General features: G+C 38.8%; 1 protein-coding gene across 1 annotated transcript in view; it reads left to right on the top strand.

Moving 5' to 3' along the window:
• Positions 1-546: 546 nt before the first annotated feature.
• The window catches only part of LOC139713481 (Na(+)/citrate cotransporter-like), a 76,343-nt gene continuing 55,897 nt past the window's right edge, over positions 547-20,992 (top strand). Inside the window, exon 1 of the mRNA XM_071625209.1 lies at positions 547-660. Coding sequence (XP_071481310.1) covers positions 547-660 — 114 coding nt within the window. The remainder of the gene's footprint in view (positions 661-20,992) is intronic.

The following is a 20,992-nucleotide window of genomic DNA, read 5'->3' as shown; positions in this document are numbered from 1 at the left end:
ACCGCTGGATGAGGACACTACTAAGAGGTTATGACTTCATGTGTGGACAACATAATCATAAAGAAAATATAAAGGGAATTCCACACACACAAAAAAAATCACCTTTCTAGTAAATGAAAGAGCACATGATTAACCGCTTTCAGAAAGCAGAGAGAATATTTGCTAACCTTAACATATGCCAGTATCCAGTTGATAGAATATGTATTTTTCATCAGAAATGAATTTTTGTGTACACAGCTATCACATGAGTGTTAATCAAATAAAAATTCCCCAACTCTCCACAAACTCGCAAAGCTTCCAGATCGATAGGTCGTGTGGTACAATCTAGTGAGTGCATATCACACCCCAGGTGTAAGAGGTCGAGCGGAGCACGGCAATACTATACTAGTCTAGGACATCATTACACACTGTTGAGAACGTCTGGCGCATCCCGGGTGCAGCTGAGTACCGCAATTGTGATTGTTAGTTTTAATTGTGCTCTCAGACTTGGATTTTAGACAGTTCGATTGGAGATTTTGAACGAATTGAGCGGGGTTGATCACAAAAATGTCGGTAAAATCAGACAGAGTGTTGCAGGAAATTGGCAAAAATTGGCCCTACTTGGTCATTATCCTCGTACCCATAGTATTCTGTCCCGTCGCGATAGTCATTAACAATGCGGTAAGTTCAGAAAGTTGTGTTTATCCGTGTAACCGATTATTTATTTTATTTTTGTTCCATCATTGTTCCGTCTCATGGGCTGCGTTCGAGCGCTCCAAAGCGAACCAAAGCGAACTGAACCAAAGCGTACTGTACCGAACTGTGCCAGATTTGAAGCGTTCGAGCGCTCTGTCGACAAAGCGTACTTCACGAGTTATTATTAGGAAAGGTCACGCATATTTGTAGCAAGAATGTCATCCACCTGACGCTTGAACTACTTACAGCTGTCGCGAACAATAAGAATGTTTTTGCATTGTGACGTATGCGCATGATACGCGCATGCTTCACAGCGAACTTTTGGTACGCTTTTGATCCGCTTTTTGAGCACATCGGGAAGAGGGGTCCACTTTTGGCTCGGTACAGTACGGTACGGCACACTTTAGGAGCGTTCGAGCGCTCTTCTGGCGCGGGTACGGTACGGTACAGTTCGTCGAATAGGACAGCTCTCGAACGCACCCATGTTCTAGCGTTAGTTTCTTTTCATACAAGATTCAAGATTCAAGATTCAAATTCATTTTCTTTTCCATCAAAAAAGGAAAGAAAAAAAAAACCAACAGAGAATATTATTATATGTGACCGTGCACCACAAAACGAACAAAAAGTCGCACCCCTTGATTTTACGTGAGGACTCAAAAAAGGTGAAATGGGTCAAACAAGTCAATATTAACTTTTTTCATATTTTCTGAAAGAGTTACCCTTCTTCTACATTATTCTTAAGTTTGGGATCATAATATGAATGCGAAAATGCATTTTCAGCATTTTTTCTACATTCTTTTTATGTACAGTAGTGAGATCAAGTATGTCTTAGAGGTCCCTTTTCATTTCTTGATAACCACTGGCAAACTTTTGGTTTACATCCTGTTTTTTGTGCCATTCATCGCACAGCTAGCCCGGCTTGGTAAAGATTAAACGCTTGAATAGACAGTTAGACCCTGTGCTTCAGAGCCTCTTTTCTCGGTTCACACTTTTCCAGAATGTGTGCTTTCTTTCCAATATTTAGATAGGTTAGGAGAGTCCATGTCAATTGAGCTATACATCTTTTTAAAGCTTAGAGTCTGCTCTTTCAGAATCTACCCTTAACTAAAAATCAATGTCTGGCGACTTTTTGTTAGTTTTGTGATGCAGGGTCACATAATGTATAATATATTTCTGGCATAAGATATTTGTAATAATTGCAACAACAAAAAAGTGATTTAACAAAGTACATGTGAAAATGAGGAACAGATTCAGAAAACTCAGTTGCATCTGTTTTTGTAATATATACATATGCATATAATGCAAGTTAATTAAGGATGGGGGTAGAAATGGAGGGTCCCACTAAGAAGGAAAGCTTGTAGGATATGGGGCCCTCAGAAAATACACAAAATAGCGAGTAATGAATTAAGCTACAAACCGATATAAAACAAAATTTAACGAACCAATGCCAACTGAAATGAAATCAAATTGGGAAGGGAAAAAAAGATAAGAAAAAACTACAGCACTTGCCACCGTGGACGCAAGTAAACTGGATTCCATGATTTAAGAGTAATGATAAAGTATAACCTGGATTGAATACACATACTGCAAACAATTTTATACGTAATTATACCGGTAAAAATGCGGAAGAAGGAGAGAATAGACACCATGGTATCTACAGAACAATAAGAGGAGCATTTGGGGAGGACTTGTGTTTAACAGATTATTTTTCTCTAATAAAAAACAAAATGATTACAAAATTGTTTGATGTGTGAAGGAATGATGACTTGACTGAGATGATAAAAAAAAACCACTAATTCAGTTGTATGTTATAAGATTTCAATAGGAACAATTTTGATTTGTTCTTGAAGGAGTTCAAAGTTTGAACTGTTGTTATGTCTTTATAAAGTGAGTTCCAATATTTTGGTCCATCGTAGATGAATGTGTTCTGAGCCAGGAAAGTTCTCAAACATTGCAAATGGAAATCAGTCAATTGCCTTGTTGGATAATAGTGAATGGATTGATTTCTTCGAAACATTGTTTGAAATATATTTGGAAGATTGATTTCATTATCATTATGCATAAGTCTGACAAGTCCTAAGTTTAACGAACACAAACATTTAATTTTCAATATTTTATGTTAAAAAAATAGCGGATCAGTATGAGACAAAAATGCAGTATTACATAATGATATGGAGTGATTTCTTTGGTGATAGAATCAATTTAACTAAGAGTATATATAATATAAATATGGAAATAATTGGAATGAATATGAGCAGGGACGATAAAGGAAATCAAAATTTAAGCTTGTATACTAATTTTTCGTGAAATACTGAATCTTTATAGCTTGATTCTAGTCACTCCTGAAAATTGAATGAGTTCAAAGACTCAGAGAGATCAGAGATCATCTATTCTCATAATCATCCGGGTATGTGTACCAATTGTCAGTGTTTGAATGCACGGGGGAAAAAGTAATGTCAATATTTGTGCGCGTTTGTACCTGAGTTATAAAGGCATGTTATACCGACCCAGTTGATTAGATAAAGGGGGCAATGTAATCCATACCAAGTTTCCATACAAGTAGTATCAACATGACACATATTATGTGACCCTCAATTCTGTACTCTGAAATTTGGAGACACGTGAAATGTCAGACGATAAGACAAGAAAAAGTTTATGGATTATGGTTGCTTTACAGTTGTTTTAGTAATCAACTTTCTGTCTCTCCTTGGGGCAGTGAATATTACAGCTTCATTCATAGCCACATAGATAAACAACATAAAAGTTTTTGAATTCTTTGCAAACATTATAAAGTGTTTTTCATACAAACATAGAGTATTAACTTATGTCATATACTACAATACGATGTTTATTCGTGTAATCTTTAGGACTTGCTATACCAGACATTATTCATGAGCGACAATCTAACATATTGGCATCGTAAAATGGATAACTTTACAGTTTCTACCACCTCGTCATTTTCACCTATTGCTTTCCTTTAAAGGTTAAGTGTACCTTTAGGAGCAGTGATTTGAAAAAAAATGTTCAAGATATCACATTTGATGCATAATATATCATTATGTAGGTCTGTTGTATCACTTTGCAATGAAGCATAAAATATAAGGAGATACAGTATCAGTATTTTTCTCAGTAAATCATAACTGTAGCCGGTTTAGTCTGGAAGCATTCTTCTTACAACTATTGTTCACATATTGTGTATTAAACAATACATAACATCGATTATAGGGATTCAGTTTTTTACAGTGGTTGTTTATACCCTTAATTCATATTTCAAAACTATTTTAAAGCACTAAAGGTGGGTTTTTGTTCCATCTGCAAATGGAAACTTATGCCTTTAACGTTAAGACTGTGGTATATTACATCTCTCTTTCTCTCTCTCTCTCTCTCTTTCTCTCTTGCGTATTCTCTCGTGTATATAATAGGAAGCTATAGGAGTTAAGCGCAGAATTCTGTTACAACTCATCGGTAGTAACAGCAGCAGTAGTTGTAGTAGTATTAGTATTAGTTCTGTCGGAGTACTAGTTGTATGAGTAGTAGCAGTAGTAATATAGGTTTTCCATCCCAATTTTATCAAATTTGTTTTCGGATTTAATGAAAAGGCGTTCAAATTAAGGCACAACAGAAAAACTGTGTTAGGGAGATATCTTCGTCGCGACGATATGAGACAAAAGATCGTCGCCAATCGTCCCCGACGATCCAAATTTTGGGCCTCATGTGCTCATTACTGCGCTCTTTTTGGCTCATTATAAATATCAACAAAAGATGGTTCCGACGAGTCGGAACGAAGTCGTCTCTTTTCGTCGCGACTAATCAATTAAGGAGGTCTTTTGTCGATCGGCGAAGCGTTTCAGTGATTGTTCAAACGTCGCACATCGTCCCCGACGACTGCGTATTCAACTTGACTAACCGTTTTGTAAAGGTTTTGGTGATGGTTTCGCGTCGCTCATCGTCCCGACGATTGACCATTGAATTTAAATCACCGTTCCGTGGCGAGTTTGTTAATCCATAATTGTTCAAACGTCGCACTTATCGTCCCGACGATTGTCCATTCAACTTGAATCACTGGTCAGAGACGCGTTTAGTAATTGTTAAAGCGTCGCGCATCGTCCCTAGGCTTGCCCTTTGAACTTAAATCACCGTTTGGTATGAGTTTGAAACGTCGCACATCGTCCCGACGATTGCTCATTCAATAATAGAAATTGCTCGATGCTGAGGTGTTTATTTTTTCTAACATCGCGAGTGGTCCCGACGATTGCCCATTGAATTGAAATTGTCGTTCAATGATTGCCACCAGGGTAATTCATCTTCTATGAAGCCTTGCTCTCATGTTTGCCATACTTGTCTGTAAACAATACAAAAACATCGTAACGAGATCCGATGGCTGTCAGACTCCCGAAATTCTTGAATGAATCATGAAAAAAAAAAGTGATGAACGTACATTATTATCTTTCCACAAATTCAGAGCTTGAAAGAAAACATCCGGCATTTATTTTATCAACGTACGGAGTTCAATATCATTGTTATTCATTTCCGAACGTCAAAGCAAATTTCCGACACTTATATTAACATCTTTCAGAGCTGAATGTTATTGCTATTTACTTTCGAACGCACAAGCAAATACCCGGCATTTATTTTATCATCGTACGGAGTTGTATATCATTAGTAGTCATTTCCGAACGTCAAAGCAAACATGCGATATTTATTTAATCACCGTACGGAGTCGAATATTACTGTTATTCATTTCCGAACGCAAAATCGAATTTCTGACATTAATTTTAGCACCGTACGGAGCTGAATCTTACCGTTATTCAAATCGAAAAGTATAAGCATCCTTGGTATAAGCAAACATCCGACATTTATTTTAGTACCGTACGGAGTCGAATATTACCGTTATTCATTTCCAAAAATAAAAACAACATCTGACATTTATTTTAGCATCTTATACGGAGTCGACTGTTACCGCTGTCCATTTCCAAAAGTAAAGGCAAACATCCGACTTTTTTTTGGTGGCCCGACGTGCGTTTTTGGTGGCCCCGGTCCACCGAGCCACCGTTAGTGTCGAGCCCTGGTGTACACCTCACTAACCTCAGCTTGTTGGGGAAACTTATACTGCCATACGAGGGGAGATGCTTTCATCTCTTCTAGAGAGCTTCCCTATGAGCGAATGAAAATCTTTGTTTGGCATTTTCATTTCTATACTCCATAATAATAATTCGTTGTTTCCAAACATTTTCATGATGTCGGTATTTCAATATCATAATATTTTTCTTAATGTATTCCATTTTCATTCCTTGACCAAAGTCAGTATGTCCGCCACAAGTACGGTAATCGCTACGTTTCGCGCAGTGCAATATGTGCCGAAGTGCGAAACACGTGGTTATCAAGTTCAATGAAACGCGCCGTCCATGCGTGCTTCTTGTTTGGTTTCGTAGTAGGTCCATGGTTACGGCAAAGACAATAAACGGAGGAGGCACTCCGTATAGTTTTTTTTTTTTTTCGTTTACAGTAAACAGTTGACATTCGATACAAATAAATTAATAGTCACGTCTTTTACTGTTTGATGATCGCCAAGTCGGGAAGAAGTATCTAGAGGAACTTCTCAGTTGATATGTCCGTGACGTTCATTCTAATTTTCACACGCAGTGGTACGCAGATTTTATGAGTGTGAGATCGAAAGAAGTTTCAATATATGTTGCCATAATATTATGTAGGCCTACTGTTGTGTAATTGGGTAGGTATAGCTCTTACACTATAAACTTCAGCTTGTTGAGGCGGCATCTAGGAAAGCGATATTTTCTTCGGCATTCGGGACCTTTTTTATATCATCATTATTTTTTTTGACACGTGATTTGATTGTAAGTATGAAGCGACGAATAACCCCTTTGTTTTGTTTTAGTGTTAACATTAATGTGTAATACACCAATACTGTTCAACATGTGGTTTTTTTTTTACTGTTAAAGAAGCCAAGATAAGGCGACATTTTAATAGAATTATGCCGTTCGGTCGGTTTACAGACTGCTTATAACCTGAAATAGTTGCAGTGCGCGCATTTTTTTTTTTGGGGGGGGGGGCCACCTGTTTTCGCAGAAATTTACACTAGAAGGGTTGTCAGTTTTTTTCTTCTGCCATTATTTCCTCTGATATGATTTGTCGTGGCCATTGTTGTTGTTGTTGTTGTTGTTGTTGTTGTGTTGTTGTTGTTGTTGTTGTTTTTTATCATTCATGGGAGGGGGCAAACAAGAGTGAGAAATGAGGGAGAGGTGAAATCAGAACAAGGAAACATCTGTTCATTTAGCTGTCACTATGCCAGCAGTAGTAATTGTCATCACCATTGCTATTCAGATCAGTTTTATAGTCATATCCTATAACATTCAATACACGACTATCATCATCATGACATGAGAGAGAGAGAGAGAGAGAGAGAGAGAGAGAGAGAAAAAAAACCGCCACCCGTTCAAGGGCGTATACAAAGCAAACGAATCGCAAAGTAGATCAACGGGGGGGGGGGGGGGGGGCGTTTCATCAACGAGTTCGTCGGAGGTTTTCACCGACAAATTTGCCATCAGCCAATCAGACGCAAGGATTTCAGTAGCTTTTAACAGTTGTCAGTGTAAATCACTGACAAAAAGTTTCATGAAACGGTCCCCATGCAGGAAGGTGGAATCATAGTACAATATTCCGTATGGCATACCAGCAATACAAACAGACACGTTACTGCAAAATAAATGATAGAACACAGCAAGCGAGCAGGCTAGAATCAAACCTCCTTTTGTAGGAAAGTCCAACAAAAGTCTTACAACATACCTGTAATAGGGGGTTCACACGTACACAAATTAGCATGTTACAGAACTCAATTTTTGTTACCCTTTAGCAAACTCCAGTCTTTTGCACATGTGGACACACACACACACACACACACACACACACACACACACAACAGAAAATTAGTGCGAACCAGTAGCGCGATGCATAACCTCAGAAATCTTGCTGATATTTCTGAATGAGCGCGGTATTTGCCCCGGCAGTACTCGAACGGTCGGGTTTAGAAACTTGATTGAGTTCTTTTATTCTCATCATTAACAACAGCGTGCTCTCCACACCACTGTGAGGCACAAGAACAATAGTTTCATCGATTGGCAATAAGCGGGTTATTTTCTGTACGTGTGAACGGTTGCAAAAAAAAAAACCCTCAACTTTCCGAGGGTGGCTGGAGCGTCTGAACCAAAAAGTGTACAATCCTCGCGTGCACGCTCTTTTGTCTGAGAAGTTGGAAAAAAAAAACCTCGAGTATTGGAGCATGTTCAATAACGCGCTATTTTGCACATCGTGAAGGCGGGAATTGATATATCAGACTCAGCATGGGGGGGGGGGGGGGGGGGCTGATGAAATCTAGCATTAAAAGAATGAACTACACTGACATACTAAAAATGATGAAACTGGACATGAAGTTCATGACCTCTATCCGAGTGCCTCGGACACGGGAAGTACTATGCATGTATCTACAAGCTACATTAAAGTAAAGCATAATGATATAATCATAAACGCTGCGATTCGAAGTGTTCTTCTGTTTTGCTTTCAGCAATAACCAAAACTGTATTTTTACGCTCGATTCACAGTGGAGCACTAAATAAATCGAGTGTATAATATCAATACTAACTCTTTAACTCTTTATGTGCCACGTTCGCACCTCCGACTCAGTCGACGGCGTGCCAACTTCGCATATTCTGCTAAACAAACAAAGCCGCCAAGACGGATCAATAAACCGCTAATTACTGCTAATCCCGCGGCACAATAGGTGGGTCTTCATCAGCTCGAGCTTGAAATATAGCGCGCAATTGGGAGATCAGAGAAGTCAGCCCGAAGTGAGCTGGAATGTGTTAGCACGCTATAGCGAGAGTTAGCTGGCTATAGGGCTTTTTACACTTGTAAATTTTTGCTTAGCCCCGGACCAACGGTGGGGCTAAGGGGGGGGGGGGGGGGGGCTTTAGCCCCACCGTTGGTACGGGACTATCCTTAGCCCACTTTCTGTTTACACTCGTTTTTGCCAAAGTGGGCTAGCCCCACCGATAGTACGGTACTATCTGCAAAACAAACAAAAAGTCGCCAGACATGAATTTTTAGTAAAGACCATATTCTGAAAGAGCAGACTTTAAGCTTTAAAATGATGTATAACTCAAATCAAATGGACTCCCCTAACCTATCTAAATATTGGAAAGAAAGCACAAACTCAAGAAAAGTGTGAACTGAGAAAAGAGGCTCTGAAGTACAGTGTCTATTCAAGCGCTTAATCTTTACCAAACCGTGCTGGCTGTGCGATGAATGGGACAAAAAACAGGAAGTAAACCACCAGAGTAACAACAATGAAGGGATTATCAGATTAAACTGAAATTAAGCATGCCTCATTAAAACATTCTGTCCATAATTAATGCCAACTTTCAAAGCAGTAGCACTATCCTTTCAAAAGTTATTAGAGTTGAAAGCGAAGAGTGTGGACAACGTTTTTCAGAAATGAAAAAGAGGTTCTAAAGCCACACCTAATCACACTATTCTACCAAAAATGTTCAAGATAAACTGCTAAAAAACACATTTTCCTGCCCGTTTTATGATACCAAACTTTAGCATAATGTAAAAGAAGACCCGCTCTTTTAGAAAATATGAAAAAGTCAAGTTCGGCTAGGTTGACCCATTTCACTTATTTTCAGTCCTCACGCAAAATCAGTGTGTGCGACTTTATGTTCGTTTTGAGGTGCACGGTCACATATGGCCCTGCAAAATAGCAGGGGTTAGCACCGTAATTGCGGTGCTAGCACAGCAATTGCGGTGCCAAGCAAGTGAGTGTAAACAGAACGAAAAAATAATCCTGGGCTAAGCGACGGAGACGAAGTCCGACCCTCACTGACCAATCAGAAACGAGGTAATCAAGTGCTGCCGGTGCGTGCGTGTACGTGTACAGTACACAGCGTAATTATGAATATTCATGTGGTTTGGAAAGTCCGGGGCTAAGAAATACGAGTGTAAAAAGGTCAGTTTTCTCCTTAGCCCCGGACAAGAGATAGTACGGGACTAATTGGCGAGTGTAAAAAGCTGAAAAAATTGGTACGGGACTAACGATAGTCCTGGGTCAGAGAAAGTCCGGGGTTAAGAAACATAAGTGTAAAAAGCCCTTATCTTTCAAGAAATCCCAAGATATCGGGGGTTTATTTTCCGATCGGAATAGCGCGCTGCTAGGGTCTTTTGGAGCGAAATTTGAGAGGAATTTTCTGATCGGGCAAATTCTTCGGATCAGGAATAGCAGGTTATCCCGCAAGCTCGAGCTGGTGAAGACGCACCTAATGAAAGCGTTTCTCGTGCTTTTGTTCCTCTCATACTAACATACTTGCATTCTATGTGGTGAACGACTATCAAGCGATGTTCCCAACTAGATTTACTCGTACATTCTATGTTTCTGTCACGGTTTAATGTGCAAAAGTCATGCCTTTATAGTAATGTAGCAACTGGTCATTACAAAAAAAAAAAAAAAAAAATTGAAAATAGAGTCGGCATACAATTTATATCGAAACAAAGCTTGGCATTCCTCCTTAATTTTGCCTACTATTACGCCCATCTTAACAGAAATTTGTAGAAGTTATACAAATTGGAAAAACAGAATTCTTTCTCAAAGCATGACTACCTTCGTGTCTCAGAATAACGTGGCACACAGGGTGTTTCCACCATGGCACATAAAGAGTTAAGAAGCAGGCCTGTGATTTCTCTATTTAGTCTGTTGAAGTATCTCATTGATATGATTTTTTTTTCAGTCAATTGTCGTTTAATATCATCAACACAACTATGAAGTTTGCAGAGCTCTTCGACGTTGGGTATTTGGTAGTATGATTATGTAAATTTGAGTATCGTAAGATATCTTCACGATCTTTCACAAATATTTCTTTAAATAATGATCAATATTGGATGCCCGCGTTCTACAGCTGATCTAAATTACAGCGAATTATGTGTCCTGTTATTGGAAACCTTCACAATACCGCAATTTAACCGTCAAACGCAATAGAAATGCCACAACCTAAGGATTTGAATCCTCGTTCATCATTATGGTTTCTATTAATGAAAAAGAAGGGACAGAACGAAATGAGATTAAGACTTTTATGTTAGTGAAATTGATCACTCTCAGCTGCATATATTTTGAAGGAAAATTAATGATTTCGGACATGTGTTAAAAGCATCGTCGACAGCGCGATGCTGCTCCATTTGGCATGTTTGGTAAAGCCTATTATATCCCCTACTCCATTCCCCCTTTCTTTATGAATTTTGGGGATCACATAAGGGTACGCGCTCTTTTGAAATGAGTCAAGTCTTAGTTAGGCATATAATCTTACCTTTACAGTGATCACACTAAAGAACCCGATTCCACATCATTCTATCTAATCAGAGAATCGAAAAAGATAGCTTTTCTAATTGATGTTTGTTGATAGACCAAATCAGTGTATCCGTCCCGTGATTGCCTATCAGTGACGTAACAGCGCGAATACTATGCCCATACAACTGCTTGTGTTATCATAGGCCTAATCAGTTACACTAAGAAGCTGTTCGTGATGTGTGGTGTTTGCACCAAAATTAGTATGTAAAATTCATACAAATTTTACACTATTAAAATGGCTTACATGATTTCTTAGCTAGTTGGCAAGAGGGATACCCCAACTCACAAGCGAGCGCACCCACTGCGAGCTGTGTCTAAAACGAGTCTCGTTGTGTGTGTTGTTGAATCAGCGTGTCTTATTCGATTCTTCTTGTATTGTTCCGCCAGGATGGTGTCTTTCAAGACAGCTGGACACTGCTTTCATTGTTCCTTGGACGGTCAAGCCTTTCATTATTATCGTGGTGAACTTCACTAATCGTCCCCACGCTAACGTACAAAGGAAGGAAATGCTTTTATTATGTATCAATGCACGCGTAATACCATCAGTATAGGCCTATAAAACGAAAGTTTGACTTTATGTCCCGAACTGTAGGCCCTGTAATAGCAACTATACATGAAGTCAAGTATGGAAACGATGGATTCCCACTGCCAATCAAATCTCTCTCGACAAGGACGCGATCGGAATCGATCTGGATGTGATCGATCTACCTTGATCGACATTGGTTTTGGCTTCCTCCTATACACGATATTTTTTAACACTCTGTCGGACTATAGATCATAACATGCAGATTTGATCGGCAGTGGAACCCAGCCCTAAGGCGGATTCTTGTTCGAAAAGTAATAGCAGAAAATATCCTACACGAAATTCAGCATTGCATATACCGAAAGACAGATAGAGAGGAAAACATCGAGAAAGTAGTTCCAATCTAGGATTGAATGGATGGTATATATATGTAACTGAATGCCATAAAAAGATAGATAAATAAATGAAGAAATACAGCTCCAAAGTTATTCGCTTTGCGACGACCGCCACGTACACAATCTGAAAGCGAAGTTGGCTGTATGATTACATATTGCGCATAATGTCCGTTGGTCTGCCGAGGCGGTTGCTCAACCAAAACACGTAGCATTACACTCTTAAAAAGAAAAGGGTAAAACAGCGTTTTAAAAGGGGCGAGGAGCGACAGCGTTTTCAAAATGTTGTATTCACCCTTTTTCTAGCTGTATCTAGCACATCTAACGTTGGATTCAGCTGGATAGGTAGGGTGAATGCAACATTACCTTAAAAACGTTGTCACTCCTCAGCCCTTTTAAATGTTGATTTACCCTTTTCTTTTTAAGAGTGTAGGAGGCTAATTTCAATTTCAGATCGAACAGATATAGTCACGAGTTGTTTTGATCGATGTCATGCAATTTGCCGTAATTCGCGATAACGGGTTCGGTTCAAATTTACGAAGGTGATCGGAAATTCTATTTAGCGTTCTCGTCATTTTGGTGCAAGTTGGTACTTGTTTAATTTGATAAGTCCTCATGGGTATGAAAATAGGCCCTACACTAGCGCCTGATTCTCTTTATTCGAGACAGTGTGTATATTGGTATTGTGCCATCATCACACTTGTGCTTGTTTTGTTCAAAACAAACTGTCTTTTTCTCCATCCTTTACACGTTACTTTCAATACGCAGTAGTTCAAAGGATGTTTTGATATACAGGAAGGTAAACGAGTAATTGCTGTTCGATCACCGCGATCCCCTGACTTCCAGCTAGAGCCGCGTTGGCCAGCACGCAATGCTAAATCCCTCTAACCAAAGATTCTACGGAACAGTATTACCCAGTGATGAAAAAAAAAATCCAACAAATCTTTATTTCCCGTTTTTTGTTGTTGTTTTTTCTGTCTCAAACACTGTCATTTCTCGTTGTAAAGTTATCTTTCGACATTATTGCAATAGTCGGGTAACGGGAAAACAAAACGTAAGGATTTTGTGTTTGATTCCGCACATATTCTCTTTATTTTACATATGTAGAGAAAGAAAGAAAGAAAGAAAGAAAGAAAGAAAGAAAGAAAGAAAGAAAGAAAGGAAGAAAGACAGACAGACAGACAGAAAAAGAAAGAAAGAAAGGAAGAAAGAAAGAAAGAAAATGATCCCATGCTCGTCTAAAGAAGTTTAAGCTTTTCACGCTGCAACCTATTAGGTGACGTCTATTCGGTGTGGCGCTCTCTCACAATGAGTACTATGTCGCACGTGGAGTTTTCCAGTAATGAGCCAGAGATGAAGGGGATGCACTACTCGGGTCAAATAGGGAAGTTATTTAATGACGGATAATGATTCCTTGGTGTTTTATTTATCTGTTCAGAAAATTTCAGTGTGAAAAATTAGTAAAAGTGTCCCCAATCACGGTTGCTTTGAGATATTTTTTTTCCGTTACATTTTTTTTTTCCAACCATCGACTTTACGGTGCGCTTTGCACCTATTGTTCTTGCCCGATCGTAGCCTTTTGTCAAGGCCCTCTCGCTGTAATGGGCGAGCGAAGCGAGCCCAGCCGACCGCGCCAGCGCGCAACCCCACTCAGCTACATTTGGGCTTTCTTCACCATACAGCAAGAGGGCCTTGACAAAAGGCTGGCCCGATCGAGACTCCGCTTCCGTTGTAGAGCATAAGATGCTAATGAGCATTGCTCTTGACCCCATTGAAGACAAAAGGCATAGAGCGTGCGGCGGCGAGGGCTTTAGAATTGCGCAATACTGATGAGCTGAGCAAGACTCTGATCGGCGATATACACGCACCACATTTCATGAAGTGGTGATTGGCATGACGCACAATGGCGTTTGAAAAGTGTAGACACAAAGTACGATATGTATATATATATATATATATATATATATATATATATATATATATATATATATATGTGAGATATTTTATAACAGCTAAAACACAAAATAGCGAACTTACGACAGCTCTCCGTGTGTACATTTACAAAGGTTATTGGATTCATCAATAGATAATTCATTCAAATAATGATAATAATCAGCTGTTCCCTACTATGTGACAGGCTGTTCAAAGTTTATCTTTGGAGATATACAAGGTTAATTTCCTTTTCGCAAAGACAATTCGTGTAATAATTCATTCGCTAATTCGCCAAATGAATATATGTGTACTCTTCCCAGTCCAAACACTTATTGAATAAGTTATTGCCGGCAGGGAGAGAAATCGGAACAATAACTGATGCCCATTTTTAACTCGTGTTCTCTTTGTGAAATCTCTTCATCAGAGCACTTTTAGAAGTAGGGCCTATTTGAGAAAATGACAGAAAGCTTTGTCGCTACACAAAATGTGTTTGTTAAATAAGAATGTTTTTTCGTGTAGTACGTGTACCTGACAGTTCAGAGGTCAAGTGTGCAAAGAATTTGCCTCAACAGCTTTGCGAAACTCGAATCAGTTGCCTGTATTGAAATGTGTAATCAGAATGAAAATACTCGGACCTTCACGCCTTGTAACTGAGTACCACAGAACCACACACAACGAAACACACACACAAGAAAGGTGAGCTTCCTGCAATCTCAAGGAATGGATAATCAAGCAGCCATCATCCTTTCTTCGCCATTGATAGCAGGAAGTGACGTAATGGAGCGATGCTGTTGGAGAATCTGCATAAATGTCTGCTACAAGTACTATGTACAAAAAAAAAAAATCAGACCCCCTTTGTGTTCATGTTTTGCCAAAACAAAAGAACCACAGTCAGTGAGACGCTAACTTACTTTATGTCCTATAAACCAGGGCTCCACACTAACTCTTATTTTTGGTGGCCCACAGGTAAACATCCGTCCTTTTTTGGTGGCCCGATCAGGCCACCAAAGTCTTCATTTCTGAAATTTTGGTGGCCCGATGTGCGTTTTTGATGGCCCCGGGCCACCGGGCCACCGTTAGTGTCGAGCCCTGGATAAACTATGGTTACTATAAGTTGAACGTTGAAACTGCCTTTTGCCTCCAGGCTTTTATAATAGCATACAAAGCTTTTATTGTTTGCCTGTATAAAAAAGGCGGGAATACATGTACACCCTTCTCGCAATCATCCTGATCTGATAACAGAGTGATACATTTTTTTTTTTGTTATCTTTCCCCCGACCAAGACCGATGCCATTAAAAAAAACAAGATCAATGCCATTAAAATAATGACCAAACAAACAAATAAACAGATCCATGCATATAACGAACAGAATATGCGTTTGTTTCATGTTTGTATAGGTTATCTCTTGATAATTGTTTTTATACCGTTTCCTAATAAGTACCTCTAGCGAAAACCCGACTTTTTTTTCTTTTTCTCAAGGAGGGAAGTTAACTTCAACGTAAAGATAGCTTACAGCTACATGCAAATGGGGCAATCATACATTCGCATTGTCAATTGTAAATTTGTCGGATGACGCTTATAAACGTTTGATGATTTTTGTCTCCTAAGGCATTTTGGTTATGATTACAGACGTATCTATTTACAAGACATAAGTGATGGTTTAAAGAATTGATCTTCAATTTAGCAAGGATTAGTCTTATAAAGTCATGAATTCCCTTTACCCATCATGGTTAATGGAACTGCGACATCGTTGAGGTAACCACACCTTTCAATTTTCATAGTTCAAACCTAAATCGTAACATAATCAAAACACAAGCAAAATATCTCAAAATGCTCAGAGGATGGCATGAATCAAAACTTTTTACGGAGATTGGATATGGCAATCTTTATTGACCTATATTTAATACAAGTTTTCCACAGCTATAATTTCCGCCTATGATAGCATTCTGATGATTTCGATTGCGTTTTGAACTCGTACCGAGCTATACTATCGAAACAGCTTTGACCTTTATACATGTAGTTCAATATGAACGAGTGTTTCGGACTCATAACCAACGTTCGTAATCGTAACCACACAGTAACAAATCAAACGAATATTGAGTAACGACTATCTTTATACATAGGCTGCCTAACTGATCACATGGTTTGACTACTACTTCAAGCAGGCTGAAAATAAAAGAAGAATGAATACACTTTTAATAATGATACGATGCTTTACAGCGTATTCACAGTATAATGTTTGCTTGCGTTTCTGTGTGCAATACGGACGGAAAATAAAATGCAGATGGATGCTATTAAATGCTAACACCCAACGCATCCAAATGTTTTTGAAATACATTTCATTGTTTTACTATACTGTTTGAAACGTCGAATTTACGAGTCCTTTAAAGGGTTACTACTCATATTATCAGGCAAAAATAAAAGTATTAGGATTTCGATTTGCTCGCAAGACTAACGATGCTATGGCGATCGTTCGCAGCAGTGACAATCCGCTTCAATAGATCTATTCAATTATTCTGTTTTCATTGAAAGAGGAAGGAGAAGTCAACTTTAAACTTCATTAGTTTTCTCGCCTTTTAAACATGTTTTCATGTATCATGCGTGGTATCGCTATTCCTTCTCATGGTAGTGCGTGAGATGGAGCGTGAACGCCGTCGCTAAGCAGGACTGCTTTAGCGTTTCGTCCGAGAAAAGAAACAGGTTGTAAGCCTCTCTGATATACAATTCAATGGTACGCGGCAGTTTCTTTTTGAATGGACTCCTATATTGTACTAGCTACTTTCAGGAGATTAAGATGACCACGCGCTTAACGTTTCACATAATAAAAGAACCTTCTTCATCCCCATCCCGACAATAGAAAGCGTCGCCTAAGCAACCACATCCTGTGTACCACCGATGCTTTTCGTCCCGTCTCTTTCGCGTATACTACTGGGAATGTCTAGACCATAAAGTCTTTATAGATCCGAGCATGAATCATAAGAGGGCTTGCTCCAGTCGATTTGAGCGACATCATTAGTCGTCTTTAAGATGACAATAGCCTTTCAAACACAAAGTTCAAAATTGATGCGCCCCTCTAGCCTGAAATAACTATCATTCTCATATTCTATATAGACACTGAGGTGTCCACCGCGTACAAAAAAGAGGGAAATTTGGCTCTTGCATAAAAATGGGCCAATGGTGCAATTCTAAGCATACTAATTCTTAGTTGTAAACTTACTAGACATTTGATAGAATGCATGGTACTGAAAAAAAGCACTTTGAATATGTTTAATGTAACAAACCGTTGTCAAGAATAACTCTATTTGATATCTAAAGTCAAGAATAACTCTATTCAATATCTAAAATGGCGCATGTCCATTTTGATACATAATATATATACTGAAAGTTAACGTAAAAGACGAAAATCGCAAAATTATAATTAAAGATTACAGGTAACAGTGTATCGTATAAGACTCGATAACTTATTATGATAACATCCATAAGTCGGCTTTCATTGCACACTATTCCGCTGCTATCAAAACGAAACTAATCTAAACATGTAAAAAAGTACAGCCTCAGTATTGCAGTTTCATCAAATCAATGTGCTACATGCTGATAAACTGTCCGCATTTTTTTTTTTTTTTGTCGAGGGGCAGAGAAGCATATTCAAGGTGTTAAGCATGAAATAGTATAATTGGTTGAGATGAGGATTCAGCTATTAGCCTTTTTACAGATACAACGTACTTTGAAAAGAAAGAAATATTAAAGAGCATACAATTCTGACAGGAAATCAAATTTCATTTGGTGAAGATCGGTTCTGAAATGGTAGAGATATCCAGAAACAAAGTGAAACATAGCGATCCTTGTAAAAGGCGGGCACCTATATCTCAGCCATTTCAAATCGCACTTCTCTTTGGGTTTTGGATTCACGATGAGCCCTTCCTGTCATACTAAAAAAAAAATAATCATTGTCTGATTATGTCAATTACTATCGCAGTATTTCAAAGTGAAATGAATATCCCTACTAACTAGTTACTACCTGTAAAAGTGGAAATTTTCGCGGTGTTGAAATTTTCGCGAATTTCGCGCAACCAGAAACTAGCGTGAAAATAAAAGCACGTGAATATTTTTTGCTTGCTGTATGTTCCTGTGCGTGATGTCTTTATTCCGCGGAATTAAAAACACGCGAATCTCTTCTTACCCGGCCAAACGCGAAAAATTAGTCGCGCGAAAATATCCACTTTTACAGTACATGACACAAACATAATGATGTCTTGAAATTTGTTGTGAAGATGATAGATGAATGTTACAAAGAGATAGGAGGTAGAACATATCCTAACCGCATTCATGCAAGACTAATGATATTGTAGCAATAGTACCCTCCCCCCCCCCCCCAAAAAAAAAAAACAACAACAACAACCCCCGCAATAATCATAATAATAACAATAACGATAACAATGATGATAATTGCAAAAAAGTCTTCTCTATTTAGAGTAGCCTCTTCAATGCTATCAGTGCTCTAGCTATCAGAGGGCCCGCCTGACATTATTATCGTATATAGAGTTGCTATAGGACGGAATAGGACGTAATCGCTGCGGGGAGGGAATTGAACTCGGGTCCTTCGACTGGGAGTCGTGAAGCTTAAATATCCACCGTGCCACGGCGCCCTCGCCCCCCCCCCCCCCCCCCCCCCCAAAAAAAAAAAAAAAAAAAAAAAAGAGGAAAACCAAAAAACACCCAAACAAAAAAAAAAAGAAAAAAAAAACAATGTTATTTGGCATAAAACAGTCATGATTATGCTTGATTTTTATGGTTCATCCCTGCAATACTGAAGATTTGCGATTCTTAATATCATTAAAGTATCCGTGGCATAAATAATAATTATGCTTATTGTCGCTGGCATTCAATGCATATAGTGTAGGCAAGAACTTCCACTTGCATGCTAATCTCTTGGTTCTCGGGAAATTTGCAAAATTATCATGCACGCAATTATTCCTCGTTTTACAGTAAAACCTTGTGTTCGCATGTTGCAACTTAAGCGGTAAAACAATACAAAACCAAAGGCAAGGTTAAACTTCGTCTTCTTTACACATCATTCTTAGGATGATCACTGACATGACAATTTTGTGTGTCCACCGCTTCAGAAAGATTAACTGTCTTATAATTTGATCGACATTGTGGGATTAACATCTGCAGGAAGAGAACCTGAAGCATATTCCAAAATTCGGTTCAAATATATTAGGCGCCAAATCTTCAAATTTCATTCTATGTTGACGAATTCATATACACGGACGAAAGGAGAATGGTTAGCAATGTATACAAATTTCCGTCAAACTTCCAATGGCCCATTTAAAATATTATGCAACATGTAGGTTAATTGTCAGATCATCAAGTGATCAGCAACAGTGTGAATACCGCTGTGCCAGCGTGTAGTCATCACAACAAGCAAGAATAGCTTTTTCGTATAATGTACAAGCACGTCAACAGTACGCGGCAGTTTCTTTTTGAATGGACTCCCGCTATCTACTTTCAGGAGATTAAGTTTGCTACGCTGAACGTTTCACGTTATAAAAGAACCTTCTTCATCCCCATCCGGACAATAGAAAGCGTCGCCTACATCATCATCCCCATCCCGACAATAGAAAGCGTCGCCTAAGCAACCACATCCTGTGTACCACCGATGCTGATGTTGTTCTTTTAGTTTTGTGGAGCTCTCTGCCGGGTGTGCCGGGTGTGCCGGGTGGGCAATTTACTCCAAAAAATATATTCAATTTAAATATACACTTAAATTCAATTATAAAAACCTACACTATACTTCTAATTATTTACAAAATCTAATAATAATAATAATAATAATAATAATAATAATAATAATAATAATAAAAATAATTATATATATATATATATATATATATATATATATATATATATATATATATTTACAAACGAGATATTTACAGAGAAAGAAAGGGGACACGTTTTAAGAAAAGATATCGCCTGCCTATACTCCTGCACCGACATGCAGGGTTACGCCGTTCCCGTCGGCAAGCAGGTAGAGGACCCGCCCGCCGACGCCGGTGAAGTCTCGGCCTTTCCCGGGGGCAGGCGCCTCTAGTGTTAGCCTATATGATAGGCGGGGATATCATGGAAGAGGAGGGATGATAGAAGAATAGAGGAAAGGGTGAGGACAGAACAGAGAAAACAGACACCGATGCTTTTCGTCCCGTCTCTTTGTTGGGTATGTCGGAGCACTAGACCATAAAGTCTTTGTAGATCCGAGCATGCATCGTAAGAGGGCTTGCTCCATTCAGTCGATTTGAGCGACATTATAAGTCGTCTTTAAGATGACAATAGCCTTTCAAACACAAAGTTCAAAATTGATGCGCCTCTCTAGCCTGAAATAACTATTCTATATAGACACTGAGGTGTCCAACAAGTTCAAGAAAAGGAAAATTTGGCTCTTGCATAGAAATGGGCACATGGTGCAATTCAAAGCATAAGATACTCATTCATAATTGTAAACTTACCCCAACGTTTGAAAGAATGCATGTAACTGAAAGAAAATATCTTTAATATGTTAAATGAAACAAACCATTGGAAATCGGAGAAATCTCTCCACCTGAAGCTTAACAATATATTGTTATATCAATAACAGTCAAGTTTCTTTACAACTCGTCGTAGCTACCATCAACCTTCTTGGCGACCATTTCTTCGCACTCAGCCGGAAAAGGACAGCTGAAACAAGTTCTGCAGTCGAATTCCCGTTTGAAAGCTGGACAGAATCTCTCCTCCAGCTCTTAAGTATTACAGGACGACATAGATTTTAGCAATTATATTACAACCATCACGAAGGCCGACGACCAGTTGAAGTAAATGCCGCAACAGAATAAAAAGGCAAACCCGGTGTTAAAATACAAAGATTTGATTCAATGGTGTGTCAAAGAACACAAATATCAATGTATTCTACAGCAACAAAAATGACAGAAGTTAACGGAGTTTGACAAAGAACGACGACCAGCTGAAATAAGTATTAGAATGTTAGTCTAGTTCCCGTTTGGAAGTCGGACAAAATCTCACCA

This window comes from Diadema antillarum, unplaced genomic scaffold, assembly GCF_040938485.1.
Source record: "Diadema antillarum isolate AM-2024a unplaced genomic scaffold, OU_Dant_1.0 seq00001984_RagTag, whole genome shotgun sequence".
NCBI lineage: Eukaryota > Metazoa > Echinodermata > Echinoidea > Diadematoida > Diadematidae > Diadema > Diadema antillarum.
This window is presented reverse-complemented; position numbering and strand designations above follow the sequence as displayed.